Here is a 17,392-nt window from a genome sequence, read left to right as displayed (position 1 = left end):
TACTATTTGCATGTAATTATTTCTGGATGAGAAAGAGAAGACAAGGTAAAATTTTAGTCTACATTAGGATTAGCCAAATTCACCAGACAGATACAAACAGAATTTCTTCCTAATACTCCCATTTAAAGTGCTTACCCAAAATTATCTTACCTTATCAGTCATATTAATTTAAGCTGAAATCAGAAGAATCCCTATTAGAAAACAAGAAATGCATTTGGTCGACAGGACAGCTATTAAATCCACTGCTCATGTGAGAAATCTGTAATTCTTGATCCTCCCCTATCCTTGTACCCTCACATCTAATCTATTACTAAGTTCTGTAGACTCAACCTCCAGAATGTTACAAATTCATCTTCTCTGTGTTTCTACTTCCATCAATATGAACCTTCAGTAGTGATTAATTTATGTGCCAACTTGGCTAGGCCATGCTGCCCAGTTGTTTGGTCAAACACAATCTATATGTTACTCTGAAGGCATTTTGTAGATGTGATTAACATTTACAATCAGTTAACCTCTAAATTAAATCAGAATATTCTGGTAATATCGGTGGGCCTCATTCATCAGTTGAAATCCTTAAGAGTAAAAACTGAGATTTCCTGAAAAACTAAAATGGAATTCTGCCTCAAGACTGTAATAATAGAAGTCCTTCCTGAATTTTCAGCCTGCCCTACAAATTTCAGACTAAGACTGCAACATTAATTCTTCCCTGAGTTCCAGACTGCTTGTCCTAAGGATTTGGACTCACCAACCTCCACAAGTTGCATGAACCAATTCTTTAAAATCTATCATCTATCTATCTATTATCTATCTATACATACATACATACATACATACATACATACATAATCCTATGGGTTCTATTTCTCTGGAGAAATATGACTGATACACTTAGGTCATTAAAATATCACATGATTTTTAATCTCTCCATTTCTTCCATTACCGTCTATAATCCTGTCACCACGTAGCTGACAGAAATAGGAGATAATGGATAGATGAAATAGACAAGCCATCAGACAGAATTATGTTATCCTGTCTTAAAATCAGATTTCAAATGCACTGAAGATAACATCTTAACTCCTCTCCTGGCCTCCTAGGCCTTGTCTATTTCTTCAGTCTCAACCAGTTGCTTGCCTCCAATCCCTTAGCTACTGAAGGAAACACAAATCTTCCTTCCTTCCTTTCCTCCCTCCCTCCCTCCCTCCCTCTCTCCTTCTTCTTTCTTTCGTTTCTTTCTTTTCTCTTCATTTCTTTCTTCCTTTCTTTCTTCTCTTTCTTCCTTTCGTCTTTCCTTTCTTCCTTTCTTTCTTTCTCTTTCTCTCCCTTACTTCTAGACACTTTTAAAGAGTGTAATTACATATTTATTTGGTTTGTTGTCTGCTTATTCTGTTTCTTCCCACTAAAGGGTAAGGTCCTCAAGAGTAGGATTGAGTAGTTATATTTTTGAGCATGGTGTTCTTAGTAGTTCTGCATGTGGTAGCCACTAAGGCTTTGCTGAGTAATAAACAGAATCAGTAATAAGGAATTAGTAGTTTAAACCTAGATAAGTATTTTTGAAGAAATTGCCACCAATTTCTAATTCACAGATAAGAAGTCAATGAAATTAACATGAGAATTCTACGAATGCAGGAAGAAAAGCACATCACCCAATCCCCGGCAGTAGCCATACAGCTGAGGTCTGAGTAGTGCAAAAGATTAACCATTTTTTGTATGAGATAAAATATATTTTGTTTCTGCTTCTCTTTCTTGGTTTGAAATAGAATCATTTTATTCACTTCAACGTAAACTGTATCCTTCTTTTATTCTACTCCTATCTGTGAAGCTACTACAGAAGTGGTCATTAATTTAGGTTAAAAAAAAAAAAAAAAAACTCAGAATGGCCATAACCAGATTTATTGCTTACTAATTATGTCATTTACCATCTCTGGCAACTTTGGGGGAAAATTTATTTTTTCTGAACTTCAGAGTCCTTAACTGACAAATGGGGAAAATATTCACCTGGATGAGTGATCAGGAAAAATTATAGAGAGAGCACCAAAGAAAAAAATGGAATCTTCCATAAATGCCCTTGGTCAGTATGGTAGAGTAAAAGAGAAAGGGTGTTTGGAAACAGAAAGCCCTAGGTAAAACTACCAGCTCCCACAATTATGATGTATGTTGTGAAGATTAGAGTTAAACACCAAATATATAGAATGTCCGATGTGACGTGATTAGAAAATATCTTTGGGTTCCTAATGTCTTCTTGGCAAGGAAACATATTACAAATTAAACAATTCCAATAAATGCCTGTGTGGGATATACCTGCACCTCCACCACCAGCACCAAGTGGAACACGAGGCAGATCCTAGTTCCTCTAAGATCCTGAATACGGCATAAAAGACCAAGTTGTTTTTTCTGGAAAAAGTAGTCAACACATGTTATGAAAACACAGAAAAAGATACACAACCTAATGAATCATACGGGATTTGGAAGGCAGAAGTGAAACTGTACTCTTAAGCAAAATTTGCAGATAGACAGGCAGATGGCAGAAGGAGAGAATCATGGGGTTTCTCAGAGAGCTCCTGGAAATTGCTTGCTTGAGAGCTGCAGGTACCTGGTACTGTCACTGAAGTTTTCTTTCCCTTCTGGTAGTTCTTAATTTCCACGAATGTTAGCGAAAGCTTCCTTGACCTTACAGATCCAACACTTCCAATGAACATCTAAGCCTTTAATTCTTTCTATTGAAACTATTCTACTTGGAATAGCTAGATTGCCTTCTAGTCTTCTCATTAAAACTTGTCTGAATTAGAATAGATTGAAGGAAATACTAGAATCCCACCACATGTAATTGAGCATTTGTTGTATTTTTATTAGGATTATATCCATTACATAATAAATTGTATATTATAGTTAGCTCTAACTATTCCTAATTCTATTTCATCCTATTGTCCTTATACATTTCCAAGTTGATGTCATTTCAGTATGTTATAAATTCACAACTTTTTTTGTTGTCCATGAGATGAAATGTTATAGTTTTGTGACTTTAGTAAGCAGACTGAATAAGCAGTGCAATCAAAGTTGGTGGTTGGCAAATCATGAAGGCCCTTATGGAGAAGTAGGGACATTTGTATCCTTTCCTCTTCAAACTGGAGTAACTCTTGTAAGTTTTAATTTGAACAAAATATTACACTGGAGTGGGGTATGGGAATGAATGTGTGCTCTACAGAACCATGTCTTATCAGTTCTCTGTCCTTTCTATGTGTGCCATCTCAATGTGTTGTACCTGCTCCATAGTAGCGCCGCGCACACGCGCGTGTGTGTGTGTGTGTGGGTGTGGTATAAAGATCTATTTTTCTAAGAATAAGTTATTGCTACTATAATCTAGATATTGGCAAATACAATGATTTCTGGCATTTGCTCTACTAAACATATAATCTATAACACAATCAAGTACTTTAGTTTCATTATGTAGCAAAATAAATATTACATGCTTTAGTGGGTACAAAGAAAATACTGAGCATGATCCTTTCTCTTCTCTTGGATCATATTTAAGTCAACAAGATGTTTAGAGACACGGAAACACTAAAATGTGTTACACTCATAGCTAAAATAAAGATAAAACATATAGTGATAAAAGGAGAGAGGAACAAGTGCTAAAGTATTTACATGGTCTCACAGAGAACCTAAATTTTACTATTTTCTTCCCTCATTGAAATAATTATTTCAATAATTATTTTTAAAGAAAATCAGAAGTGATTCATATTAGTTTATAAATACTTACTCAACTAGTATTTCATTCCCTTACAGATCTCCTGTTTAGTCTTCTCTGACTTACCCGATTAAAAGAACGACTCTCATGGAAGATCAGTGACTTTAGATTAACCGATCAGTGACCCTTTTAGGTCTTAAGCCTATATCCCTAAATTCCCAGTCTAGTGATTCCTTCTCTATATGGTACTGTTAGGTATATAAAAACATTTCTCACCATGATATATGAGATTTAGTGGACAATTGTCCCTCTCCTTTTAACTGCACTCAAGATTTATAGAAACAGGAAAGGGTAAGCAATATTTTGGGAGAAGGTAATGTTATTGATTCAGACAATAGGGTATATCTTTTTTTTTCAGTAGTAGGGATAGACTTGGTGCCTCACAGATGCACTTTTGTGACCACTAGGCTAGGAGATATAACTGTAAATGTACAATAATGAAACTTAACAAGTCCTTATGAAAACTGAGTCTTTTAATTTCTGGCTATATTTGCATCAAAATATAAACAAATTTATTGGTTCTGTGCAAATTAGGAATAATTTAGATCAGCATATGTAGCAATATCTAGTAGAAAGAACGTTGGTTTAAAGAAACGATTCAAATTCCATTTCAATTCCCATTTCTGCTACATATTAACTTTTCCTAAATTTCAGTTCTCTTACTTGCATACAAGGGATATAGGCTGATATTGCAATATTGTTAGAAGTGTTATAGATAATACATGAAAATGTACAGCGTAGTGCTGGTACAAAGTAAACCTTTCTTGGGGGTGCCTGTGTGGCTCAGTTGGTTTAGCGACTGACTTCAGCTCGGGTCATGATCTCACAGCTCATGAGTTCGAGCCCTGCATCGGGCTCTGTACCGACAGCTTGGAGCCTGGAGCCTGCTTCAGATTCTGTGTCTTCCTCTCTCTCTCTGCCCCTCCCCCCACTCACATTCTGTCTCGGTCTCTCTCAAAAATAAATAAACATTTAAAAAAAAATTAAAAAAACAAAGTAATCTTCCTCTATGAGGAATAGTTATTATTCTTATTCATAACATTATTAAATACATTATAAAACCACCACTCACTCTCAGATTGGCAATGTGTCTTGTTTTGCAAATAGGACATCAGTAATTTTTTTCTCCCCTTACATAGAAAGAAACCTCAAACCTGAGAAACATTTTTATAAAATGTGCACACATAAATTTCTATTTTGATCCTAGCAGATTGAGTTTCAGACCAATTAGCCTGATAAAGTGAATGTTGTCAATTGAAAATTTTTAAACAAGTGTTTCAATGTCTAATTAAATTGCAGTGAACATTATCTGTCAAAGTGGGATATGTTCTTTGTTTCAATATTAACAAAATGAACTATTAAAAAAAAGGCTTGGATTTGAGTATATTAATTTTCCTCTTTAATTTGGAAACTTTTTTGTTCCTTTTAGAAGGAGAAACTTTAAAAATATGAAAGGGGGACATAATTATAAAGCTAATGTATATGTTTATTCATAAAAGAGTAATAAGGAATGTATATAATGATCAGCATTATAAAGATTTTGTACATCAGCCAATTCTTCAATCCTCTTTTTGGAAATTTTACATTGTGTGAATTATAAAACTCTTTATTCAGACATAGATTCTTTTGTGCAAGTGGCCGCTATTAAAAATATTTTAAAGCATTATGGTAATTCTTAATCACTATTATTTTTCATAGTCTAAAGAAATCAGAGGCATTGATGATAGAATTAATGACAAGAGAAACAATGGTAGGATTTTAGCTCCATTCAGAACACCCCACACCTTGCTAAAAGAAATAGTACAAACCCTAACAAAGTAGTTATTATCCCAATCAAACACTGAACATGAGGTTCTATTAGTACATATATAGCTAACTCTAATTAAAACACCATGAAAACTGTATAATGAAATCACTTTATTATGAAATGTGTTGGGGGGCGGGAGGAGGGTTGGACTTCAATCTCTTAAATTCTTAAAATCAAATGCATGTCCAGAATACATAGCTGGAAACCTGATCATAGGGTATCTGGGAAGTGTGTTTTTTAATAGTTCTGTCTAATATCATTGCTTGCCTAAGTGTAAACTAGTTCTAATATCTTTCAAAAGCAAAGTTGTGGGAGCTTATGTGTTTGAAAAGTACTTTTAATGGATTGCTTGCTTTGTTTGTCCTCGGCTCAAGGCAGAAGCATCCTGACATTTACATTGCTATTTTCCTGCTTTCAAGGATGCTAACAAAAAATTGTCTTGGCTTAGATTAGCTTGAAATTGTCCTCTGAACTTCTTCCAGGCCATTCCAACTATCTTGAAAAGGAATTCCTTTTTTATGTACCTCCTCCTACAGGTTTTATAAAGACACAAAGCCAGGGGCACCTGGGTGGCTTAGTCAGTTAAGCCGACTTTGGCTCAGGCCGTGATCTCACAGTTTGTGGGTTCCAACCCTGTGTTGGGCTCTGTGCTGACAGCTCAGAGCCTGGAGCCTGCTTTGGATTCTGTGTCTCCCTCTCTCTCTCCCCCCCTCCCCCACTCACACTCTGTCTCTCTCTCAAAAATAAATACACATTAAAGAAATTAAAAAAAAAGTTTTAAATAAGGACACAAAGCCACACACATGTACAAGCACATACACACACTATCTCTCAGCTTACAAATAGCAGTGTTCGCCAAACTCCTGATTAAGGCCATTGCTTTGGAACTAATGTGTATCTTCCCAAAGAAATAATATTATAAATGTAGGTGCTTACATAGCACCCAACAGGCTACTTAACCATGATATAGCTGAAATACCACACATTTAGAAAGAACAATGAGACCATATTACAGTATAACCAGTAGTTTTGTTTTAAGTATAATAATTAGCCTTTAATTTATTTTGAATGATGGTGCTTGAAGATGTTCACTTTCCTAGAGCTCCATTTCTGCAAAGCAGCCAGCGTTAAACATTGGCTCATACTTGTTTCTTTCTCAGTTCCCCACACCCTCAAATCAAAACCACTGCAATACAAATGCAATGGGTGGGGGCGCCCTGGGTGGCTCAGTCGGTTAAGCGTCCGACTTCAGCTCAGGTCACGATCTCTCGGTCGGTGAGTTCGAGCCCCGCGTCTGGCTCTGGGCTGATGGCTCAGAGCCTGGAGCCTGCTTCCGATTCTGTGTCTCCCTCTCTCTCTGCCTCTCCCCCGTTCATGCTCTGTCTCTCTCTGTCTCAAAAATAAATAAAAACATTTTTAAAAATTAAAAAAAAAATCACCCTATAATCCCATAAAACCACAGTTAACAATACAGCAATGCACATGTCTGTCCATCTATATGTATGTATGCATATCTTACAATGGGGAAGGAGGGAAACCCTTATTAGCTTTTGCTGTTTAACTGCTGACTCTTTAAATATGTAGAGGCTAAATACGGGGTTTTATCCAGATAACCTATTCCAGGATACGAATGGGAGGTCATGCTAATATATTTCGCATCTATACATTGCAGTTGCCTATTAATAGAAAACCTTTGCCAATCATATTTCTCCTGAGAGCAATTTTAACATCCCATGGTTTCTATTGGTACACTAAAAGTTTAAAATCAAAGAACTTCCTATGTCCATGCAGCTTTGTACAGTCACTTAAAATAAAGGAGGCAGCACTAGTTAGTGCTTTCCTATTTTTAAGACTCTTCAGCCTGGTACAGGGGCAAGTGAAGAAAGGAGGTATAGGGGCAGAATGGCAGCCTTAAGAACTAATGCCCTTTAAGGATGCCAAAAATTTGTGACAAGGCCAAAATCTGGGGAAGATTTTCTAAAATAAGTGAGATGGGTGCCTGGGTGGCTCAGTTGGGTAAGCGTCTGACTTTAGCTCAGGTCATGATCTCATGGTTGGTGGGTTCGAGACCTGCGTCAGGCTCTGTGCTGACAGCTGAGAGCCCGGAGCCTGCTTCCGATTCTGTGTCTCCCTCTCTCTCTGCCCCTCTCCTACTCATGCTCTGTTTGTCTCTGTCTCAAAAATAAATAAACATTAAAAAAATTAAAAATAAGTGAGAAAGAATGAATATTCTATAAGATATTAAATTTCAAGCATGAAATAGCTGGTGCCAAATCTAAAAAAATGGTTCAAATTTCAATACTGAAAAGGGAGCATCTGCCCCCAAAAGACTTATGCCTATAATAGTTGTTCTTGACACATAAAGAATGTGGTTTGCTTTCCTACTGGAAAAGGTTTTGTCATTTAGAGTGTGTCCACATTATTTTGGAAGCTAACACTATTCAAATCTATATTCACTCTTTTCAAAAACTGTATGTTTAATTCCATCCCCTCCCAAGATTTTTATTTTCTGCGGGATCTTACAATCCCTCAATATGCAAGCTTTTAGCAAATGTTTAAGGGAAAGGACTATACAATAAAAATTAAAAATGAAAGAAATCTTTTCACTGTAGTGTCCCTGGGGAAAGAGAACTTGTGTTACTGAATTTTTAAATACTTATCCTTTGGTTAAGAGAGATAGGAGGAAGATGTTTTGGAATCCAGAACACTATCAAAATGGGAAGTAAAACCAGCAGAATGTTATAAAAGTTATAATATTTGTATAACATTCTATATTTTGCAAATTATCTTCTCACATTTTATTTTCATTTCATCTAATTTAATCCTAGTATTTTATCTAAATTTATCCCAATATTTAATAGTCCTTTGAGGTTTTCTATTTTTGTTGAGAAACTGACCTTGAGACTTCCTAAAACAAATTTTCCTATTCAAAGCCCTTCCTACTTTTATAAATACTAAATTTTTTATAAATTCCAAACAATATCATTGTTGTGTGGTGTTCTTAGCTCTGAAAGCTATTCTGTGAAAAGTGAGCTGCTGATAGTAAAAGGCAGTATTAAAGTATATTGTATGGCAAAAGAGGAAAGGCAATTCAATGGAGAAAGGATAGACTTTTCAACAAACTGTGCTGGAACTACTGGACCTCCACATGCAAAAATAACATATCTGGGTATAGACCCTGCACTCTTCACAAAAACTAACTCAAAATTGATCATGATCTTCTGTAAAATATAAAACTACGAAATTCTTAGAAGACAACATAGGAGAAAATCTGGATGACCTTGGGTTTGATGACGCATTTTTAGATACAACACCAAAAGCACAATCCATGAAAGAAAAATTGATAAATTAGATTTCATTAAAATTAAAACTTCTGCTTCACAGGAGAGGCTGATAAGAGAATAAGAAGACAGGCCACAATCTGGGGGGATATACTGCAATATACATATCTGGTCAAGGACTTGTATCCAAAATATAAAAAGAACTCTTAAAACTCAACAATAAGAAGACAAATAACTTAAAAGGTAGGCAAAAGATTTGATAAGGCACTTTACCAAAGAAGATACACAGATGGAAAATAAGCATATGAAAAAATGCTCGAGGTCATATGTCAATAGAAAATCGTAATTAAAACAATGAGATACCAATACTCATCTATTAGAATGGCTAAAAACCACAATACTGACAACAAATGCTGGTGGAGCAACCAAAATCACATTCATTGCTAAGGGGAAGGCAAAATGGTACACTCACTTTGGAAAACAGTTTGGCAAATTGTTATAAAGCTAAACATAAGCTTACCATATGACCTACCAATTCTGCTCCTTGGTATTTACCAAAATGAGTTGAAAGCGTACATTCACACAAAATCTGCACATGAATACATATAGCAGCTTTAATCATAATGCCAAAATTTGAAAGAAACCAAGTGCCCTTCAACAGGTGAATAGATAAGCAAACTGTGGTATATCCATACAATGAAACATTATCCAGTGATAAAAAATAAATTAATATGGAAAAGACTCAAATTTATATTGCTAAGTGAAAAAGCCAATCTGAAAAGGTTGCATACTGTATGGTCAACAATAAGGACATTCTGGAAGAGGCAAACTGTGGAGACATGAAAAAGACCAGTGGTTGCCAGAGGCTCGGGGAGGAGGGAGTGAGAGATAAACAGGCAGAACATATATTTTTAGGGTAATAATGATTCTGTATGATGCAATAATGTGGAAACACATCATTATACACTTAATCAAAACCCATAAAAATTAAAATACAAAGAGTAAACCCTAACATAGACTATGAACTTTAGTTAGTACTAATGCAACAAACGTACCACACGAGAGCAAGATATTAATTATAAGGAAAACTGTACCTTGTGGGTGAGAAGGGAACTGTGTGTGTGTGTGTGTGTGTGTGTGTGTGTGTGTGTGTGTGAAGTGTATGAAAACTGTACTTTCTGCTCAGTTTTTCTCTAAATCTAAAACTGTTCTAAAAAGGACTATCATTTTTGGGGGGTGGGGGTGGGGAGATATATTGTATTAGAGAATGAATTGCTTCACTGGGTCAGACTACTTACTCTGCCTTTGGAGAATAATAACTACAGGGAGTTAAAAAAGAATCCAACAACCAAACAGATGCCACTAACTCCCATCTCCAGACAATGCCAGTTCCCAGGAGTAGTGGAGCAGTAAAGGAAGTCATAGTAAAGGAAGAGGAGAGATGAAAGATTCAGAATTTTTAAGGAAATGCATAATGCTTTCCCTATTTAGGGGCAATGAGTCAAATTTTACATTGTGGGATTTTGATAGTAGATTTTTGAGATGCTTTGTGGTTTGTAATGTACTTTCACTTACATGGTCCCTGATCATATATATTGTTTCATCTGCTCCCCACTACCTACTAAGCTCCAAATCTCTGGCGCACTTTGCAGCTTTTCATTTCGCCATCGCAGTCTATCACTGTATTTTTTCCTGCTTCCCTCCCTCAACATTAGAAGAATTCGCCTTGATTATAGAGGTGAGGGTTAATAATGTGAGTATCCATTGAATCAGATTCTTAGAGCTCGCAGGGGCTTTTGAAATTATGATTATCAACCAATGATCATATAATTGCCCTAAGACCTCAGAATCTGAGCGTCTGAACTAACTGGCTGGAGACACGGATGGAGAGGAGACATGGACACCGCTCATTCATGCTTCATCTGGCTAGGCCCAGGGGAATCCTAAACAACAACGTGAAGTAAGATTCTCAAAGCCACTCAGTCCCTAAATTCATTAATTCTTCCTTTATTTTTATCTTTTTAATTAAAATTTTTTTTAATGTTTATTTATTTTTGAGACAGAGAGAGACAGCATGAACGGGGGAGGGTCAGAGAGAGAGGAAGACACAGAATTGGAAGCAGGCTCCAGGCTCTGAGCTGTCAGCACAGAGCCTGACGTGGGGCTTGAACCCACGGACTGTGAGATCATGACCCAAGCCGAAGTCAGACGCTCAACCCACTGAGCCACCCAGGTGCCCCATTAATTCTTCCTTTAACACCATCTCCCAAATCACTCCTTTGCTCTTCATTCCTGATAGCAATATGCCAAATCGGGTTCTCATCACACCATGCTGTTCTTACACCCAGAATCTTCCTGAAGGTTTCTGTTCTCTTCCAGCTCCAGGGCACCCTATCTGGAGCACCAGAGAAGTCTTCCTAATGATGCAGATTTCTTCATGGCCATTTTTGTGTAAAAAATAAAATTCGAACCTCTCAACAGAAAATTCAAAGTACTCCACAAGTTGATTCCTTAATACCTCTCCATAATTATGATCCTAATAGCCATTGAAACTATCCCACTTCTTGTTCTCTACTCCCCAGTACACAATGCACAGCCTCTCCTTTGTGTCTTTCCTCACACCACCCTCTCCTAGAAACTCCCCCTTTCTTAGTCAGTTTGGGCTGCTATAACAGAATGTTACATACTAGGTGGCTTATAAACAACACAAAATTATTTCTTACAGTTCTGGAGGATGGGAGGTATAAGATCAAAGTCCTGACAGTTGTGGCATCTGGTGAGGGTCCACTTCCAGGTCCACAGATATTCTGTCCTCACAAGGCAGAAAATGGCAAGGGAGCTCTGTGGTGTCTTTTATAAGGGCACTAATCCCTCATGACTTAGTCACCTCCTAAAGGTCCCACCACTGAATACCATCCCACTGAGGATCAGGCTTCAACATATAAACTTTGGGGGAACAAAAACATTCAGTCTATAGCCCTCCCTAATTTAATGGGCATCCTACAATTCCCTTAAAGCCCAGATAAATTTCCATCTTCCCCTAAAAAGTCTTTCTTGTCCACCACAAGATAATTTCTCTCTTCACTGAATCCTAACAGCACTTCTTGCCTGTAGTATTCATTGGGAAATTTGCATAAGTAGGCTCCAATTTTTTTGGTTTATGATGTAGATAGTTTACCTCTTGACTCAAACTCCTTAAAGGTAAGGATCTTACATTGCCAGCTTCTAGCAGTATGCTTGCATAGAGAAATGTTCAATGAGCGTTTATGAGAAAAACAACAAGTTTTACATGCAACATTGTAGGATTTCAAAATCTCTGAATCTTATGATACCAAACTGTGGAGAAAATTGCTTCACATATTCCAAAAATAACGTTTCAGTGTTTAGCGATATTTTGGTGGAGGCAGTATCCTTTGGGACATGATCCAAATTCCAAATGAAATGTTTAGCTTTATACAATGAACTTCTGTCAACAACTTTCTTAAAAAGTAAATTGCTTTTGACTTCCTCCTTATATATTTGATGAAATTGTCATAACACCATCAGGTTTAAGAGTGAGATTCTTCCATGAATAATATCTCTAAAGGTTATTTAACATTAGAAAAAATGAACCCTGCTCACCAAATGTTCTTTTATACAATGTAATTAACAATTTTATCTTTACTCCATATGGCTATCATTTTAATCAATTTTTTCCATTTTCCTTAAACTGCATATGATGTTATCACACTGATTTTTTTACTTTGAACATTTTCTTGCCCATAAAGGAACAGCTTACAAGGATTGAGAGTAGAAATTTTGTTGTAATTTTAAAATTTTTCCTTCAAGAATATTTAGAAATATGAATTCTCTACCAAGAGAAAACATGAAGTAGGATGATGTTATATATTTCAGAAATGAAGTAAAAATGCATGACATCTTTGGATAAAGGTAAGTCAGATAACTCAAATCGAGGATATCTATTTGCATCTATCTATTGTAATCCGTTTGCTGTTGGCATATTAATGGATCAATGGAGCCAAAGGGAATTATGGCGTACATGTATTTCTTTAATAACTGCAGTAATAGTTTAAAATAATGCCAAAATACTGAACCACAAGCTTTCAAGTCTAAAGTTTCTTACATGAGTTAGAACATTAACATAATCAACATTTTGAGGCTTGCACACTGGGATACAGGTATGCTATAATATTGCTATCTTAATCACTTTCTTAATCATTTTTATTATTTAAGGGGTAATACAAAGTTCTCTGGACAGATATCCCAGACCATAGGGGTCTTCTATATTGAGTGCAAGTGCCAAGAAAGGCAAATAGTGAAAGAGTCTACTATATCATAATATATAAAACTATATTCTTAATGTAGGATTTTTATTAATTTCTGAATTTTTCATAAATTTAAACTGAGGGAAATTTGTATATTCTAAAAATACGATGTGCCTATTCTGATTAAGACTTTTTAATAATGCTGAATTTAATAATGTGGTTTAATTGTTTCTTTAGCAGTTATTATATCTACCATAAGCTATATTTTATTTAGTTACCTTGTTCATTCTGTTTCCCCATCCCTACCTCGGGAATGTAACCTCATCAGAGCCAGTGTTATTAACTTCAGGCAACTGCTATGTCTCTGGTGCTTACAAATATCCATTGTAATAAATTAACATTGTCCACAGTCTTAGAATACACAATCATAATGTTAGCAGAAATGATATAAGGATTTTAAATGAGAATTTAAGTTTAAAATCATGAAGGGAAATCACCAAATATCAGAAGTAGGAAAGGTTTCTTATTTTAAACAGGTCTCATTCCACTATCTCATTTTATAGATGTAGAAATTGAGATGCAGAGAGATCAAGTGTTTGTCAGATCACAGAATTTTGGTAGTAAAGGGCACCTTAAATCTTGTATAGTCGAAATACTCAGGTTCTTAAAGTTACCTAGCCTATGCTTTAATACCTGCAGTGATAGGGATTTCACTACCCTATAAAAGCATCACATTTAGTGTTTTAAGAACACTACTTTTCAGAAATTTCTTTCTTATATGTAATTAAGATTTGTACTCCTATGTTTCAGTTCTCTAGTCTTAGTTATGTCCTTTGGTCATGTAGAATATGTATAGTCCAGGGTATTTTTAATTTATATTTATTTGTATATTATATATATATATATATGTGTGTGTGTGTGTGTGTGTGTGTGTGCTGTGTGTGTGTGTATAATGTGTGTGTGTGTATATAATTATATACATATACAAACACACACACACAAACATAAATTGATATAGTGCAAAAGTGTAAATTTGAAGTCTTTATTTTTTTTTTTAAATTTTTTTTTCAACGTTTATTTATTTTTGGGACAGAGAGAGACAGAGCATGAACGGGGGAGGGGCAGAGAGAGAGAGGGAGACACAGAATCGGAAACAGGCTCCAGGCTCCGAGCCATCAGCCCAGAGCCCGAAGCGGGGCTCGAACTCCCGAACCGAGAGATCGTGACCTGGCTGAAGTCGGACGCTTAACCGACTGCGCCACCCAGGCGCCCCTTGAAGTCTTTTATTAATGAGTGTTCTGGGCCAAATATTTTTTCTGCCTCACTATTCCTCCAACACTTCTTTGTTTCTTGCCTTTTCTCACATACTCACGTAAATACACACACACACACACACACACACATATTAAATTGTTATAGACATACACACATCATATATGCATCTATTACACAGAAAGGTGTGTGTATTTATATTTTATGTCTTGTAGAAAAGTCAAAAACTTAATTAAGTGTGTAGGGGTGCCTGGGTGGCTCAGTTAAGCATCTGACTTCTTGATTTTGGCTTAGGTCATGATCTCACAGTTTGTGGGTTTGAGTTCCAGGTCAGGCTCTGCACTGATAGTGCAGAGCCTGCTTGGGATTCTGTCTTTCTCCCTCTTTCTGCCCTTCCCCTGCTCATTCTCTCTCTCTCAACTTTAAATAAATAATAATATGTGAAACATGTTATAATTTTTTAAACTCCATTTTCCCTCTAAAAGCCAAAATTGAATCACCCTTCCATATCAAAATTTGTTTATTAAAATATTCACTAAAATTGTTAAAATGTTTCTAGGAATCATTCTATTGTGACCTCTAACCAATATCTCTGGTCCCCTGGCTGTTTCAAGATCCATCTGAATCCCACTCTTCCCTGAATATTAAACTTATATATCTTTCTCTTAACAGGTAGCTTCTAAAATTAAACACAATACTCAAGATATGGTCTTACTAGGATGAATACTATAGGCTTATCTTCTGATTCATTCAAAACATTTATTTTTCCCAACACAACCTATAATTCCATTTGGTTTTATAATAGCCATATCATATCTGACTCATACTGAGCTTAATGTCAAAAAAATTCTTAGTCATTTTCTATGTGATACTGCTGAACCAATCTCCTTTATTCTATGCTCATACAGTCGAAACGTTATTTGGGGGAGAATGGTCCTGAAATTGCACGTATGATAATTACTCATATAACTACATATAATAACTACATTAAAAAATAGTGTCAGTTCACAGAAGGTACATGTTCTGAAAGTTAAACAAAAATTTAATTGAGGGGCATAAACATATAGATGATAAACACATATCTTACCTATAAAAACCTGGTGGCACTTGCTCTACCAGGAAGCTTTTCTCCATGTCTTGGAGTATGTCATTCAGCATTCGGACACGGATTGGAATTCTCTCCTTGGGATCATTAGCAGGACGCATCTCATCTGACTGGAAGAGTTCAGCACTCTCCCGCAGGCGTGACGCCAAGGCTAGCAGTTGATGAGTGTAGGGTTGATCACCTGGTGAAAATAAATGAGTCCATCTCAGAAGAGACATCCTCAAAGGAGCAAAATAAGCACTTCGCAATCATGATGTCAAAAAGGAAGATTCAACATCAGTTAAATTTTTATAATGTATTAATTGCACCAAAGATATTCTGTCTAAACATTATATTCTATGAAGAGTATTAAATTTATTGCTACCATTACTATTACTAATAATAATTACTACTGTTGGGACACCTAGGTGGCTCAGTTGGTTAAGAATCCAACTCTTGGTTTTAGCTCAAGTCATGATCTCACGGGTTTGTGGGATAGAGCCCACATCAGACTCTGTGCTGATAGCACACAGCCTGCTTGGGATTTTCTCCCTCTCTCTCTGCCCCTCCCCACCTCTCTCACAAAATAAATATATAAACTTAAAAAAATAATAATTACTACTACTAATAATACTAGTGGATAGGTATTGGTTATTGAGAGACAGCTACTATGTTCCAGGCATGATATTGAGCACTTGACATATTTATCTCATTTAATATTCACCAAAGTTTGCATTGTCATGTCTATTTCATGGAAGCTGAGAGTTAATTCAGACAAGCGAATGGTCCTAGTTCATTAAGCAAGTAAATGACAGGCCAGAATTAGAAGCCTGATCTTTCTGACTCAAACATTCACGCTCTTCATGTAGTATTCTATATTTCTGGGGGAAAAGTGATTTTTAAAAAAAGTTATCTCTTCTGAGAACAAGAGATATGTTCCTGTATATTGTTATGCATCTATGGGCTCTTTTTGCTTTTCTAAAAGTTTCCTGTAATTTGAAGTTGAAATACATCTTTGATTTGAAAATACTATCCTATGTAGTATTTGTCTTGTTTTGCTTGGGGGATGATTTTTGTTTTTTGGAGTTTGTTTCTATTTGTGTAATTTACTGGAAGTCATTTTGATATGAATGGTGTTACTAAACACAGGACATTCCTTTAACTAAGAGTAAGACAGAATTTGTATAGTGATAATGGCCACCAGACCCTGGAGCCAGACTACCTGAGTTCAAATCCCTGCTATACCACTTAGTAGCTGTGTGATGTTGGGGTAAGTTACTGAGCCTCAGCATCCTAATCTATAAAATGAACAAAATAAACATCTGCTTCATAGGTTTTTTTTATGAAGGTTAAATGATTAATACTTATAAATTGTTATAAAAAATATTCTTCTATAGGTAAGCATTTCCCAGCTCATGTGACTTAACATCTTGTTTAAAAAGCATTCCTTTATTGTACCATGAGAAGTGCATTTTATTCTCATCTTCTTCCTGATACTCCCCGCCATTTGAGTCAGTCTCTGGGTGAGGCAACAGTTAGTGGTGGTGTTAGTACTCAGGAGACTCCAGCAAGGTCAGAAACTCAATACAGGGAATTATGTCATGTCAAGGTGATGAAATGAACATGGACCTGATAAATTGAAACTGGCTGTCCTGAGAGCATGGCATTGAGATAAGCAGATGGAGAGATGAAGAGGCCATATGGGACTTTCACTTGGGAAAATTTCAGGCAAAAGGGAAAGATCACAAAGGGACTCTTTCCAAGTGAAGTTCAAGTGTTACCAGCTCCCCAAACACCTGGTCTTCATGAAAATGAAGATTCCTACACCTGCTAAATCTCTCTAGGAGTAGAGCCAGGAATCTCCATGCTACCCAGATTATTACACACACTTTAAAGTTTAAGAAGTACTGTAGAGAGGTGATGTGGTAAGAAAAGAAA

General features: G+C 36.1%; 1 protein-coding gene across 1 annotated transcript in view; it reads right to left on the bottom strand.

The window, feature by feature from the left end:
* The window catches only part of NAALADL2 (N-acetylated alpha-linked acidic dipeptidase like 2), a 923,861-nt gene that overhangs the window by 33,083 nt on the left and 873,386 nt on the right, over positions 1 to 17,392 (bottom strand). Inside the window, 1 exon segment of the mRNA XM_030330052.1 lies at positions 15,458 to 15,656. Within this exon segment, the coding sequence (XP_030185912.1) occupies positions 15,458 to 15,656 (199 nt within the window).

This window comes from Lynx canadensis, chromosome C2 (genome assembly GCF_007474595.2).
Source record: "Lynx canadensis isolate LIC74 chromosome C2, mLynCan4.pri.v2, whole genome shotgun sequence".
NCBI lineage: Eukaryota > Metazoa > Chordata > Mammalia > Carnivora > Felidae > Lynx > Lynx canadensis.
Note: the sequence above shows the minus strand (reverse complement) of the source record. Positions and strands in the feature narration are given on the sequence as shown.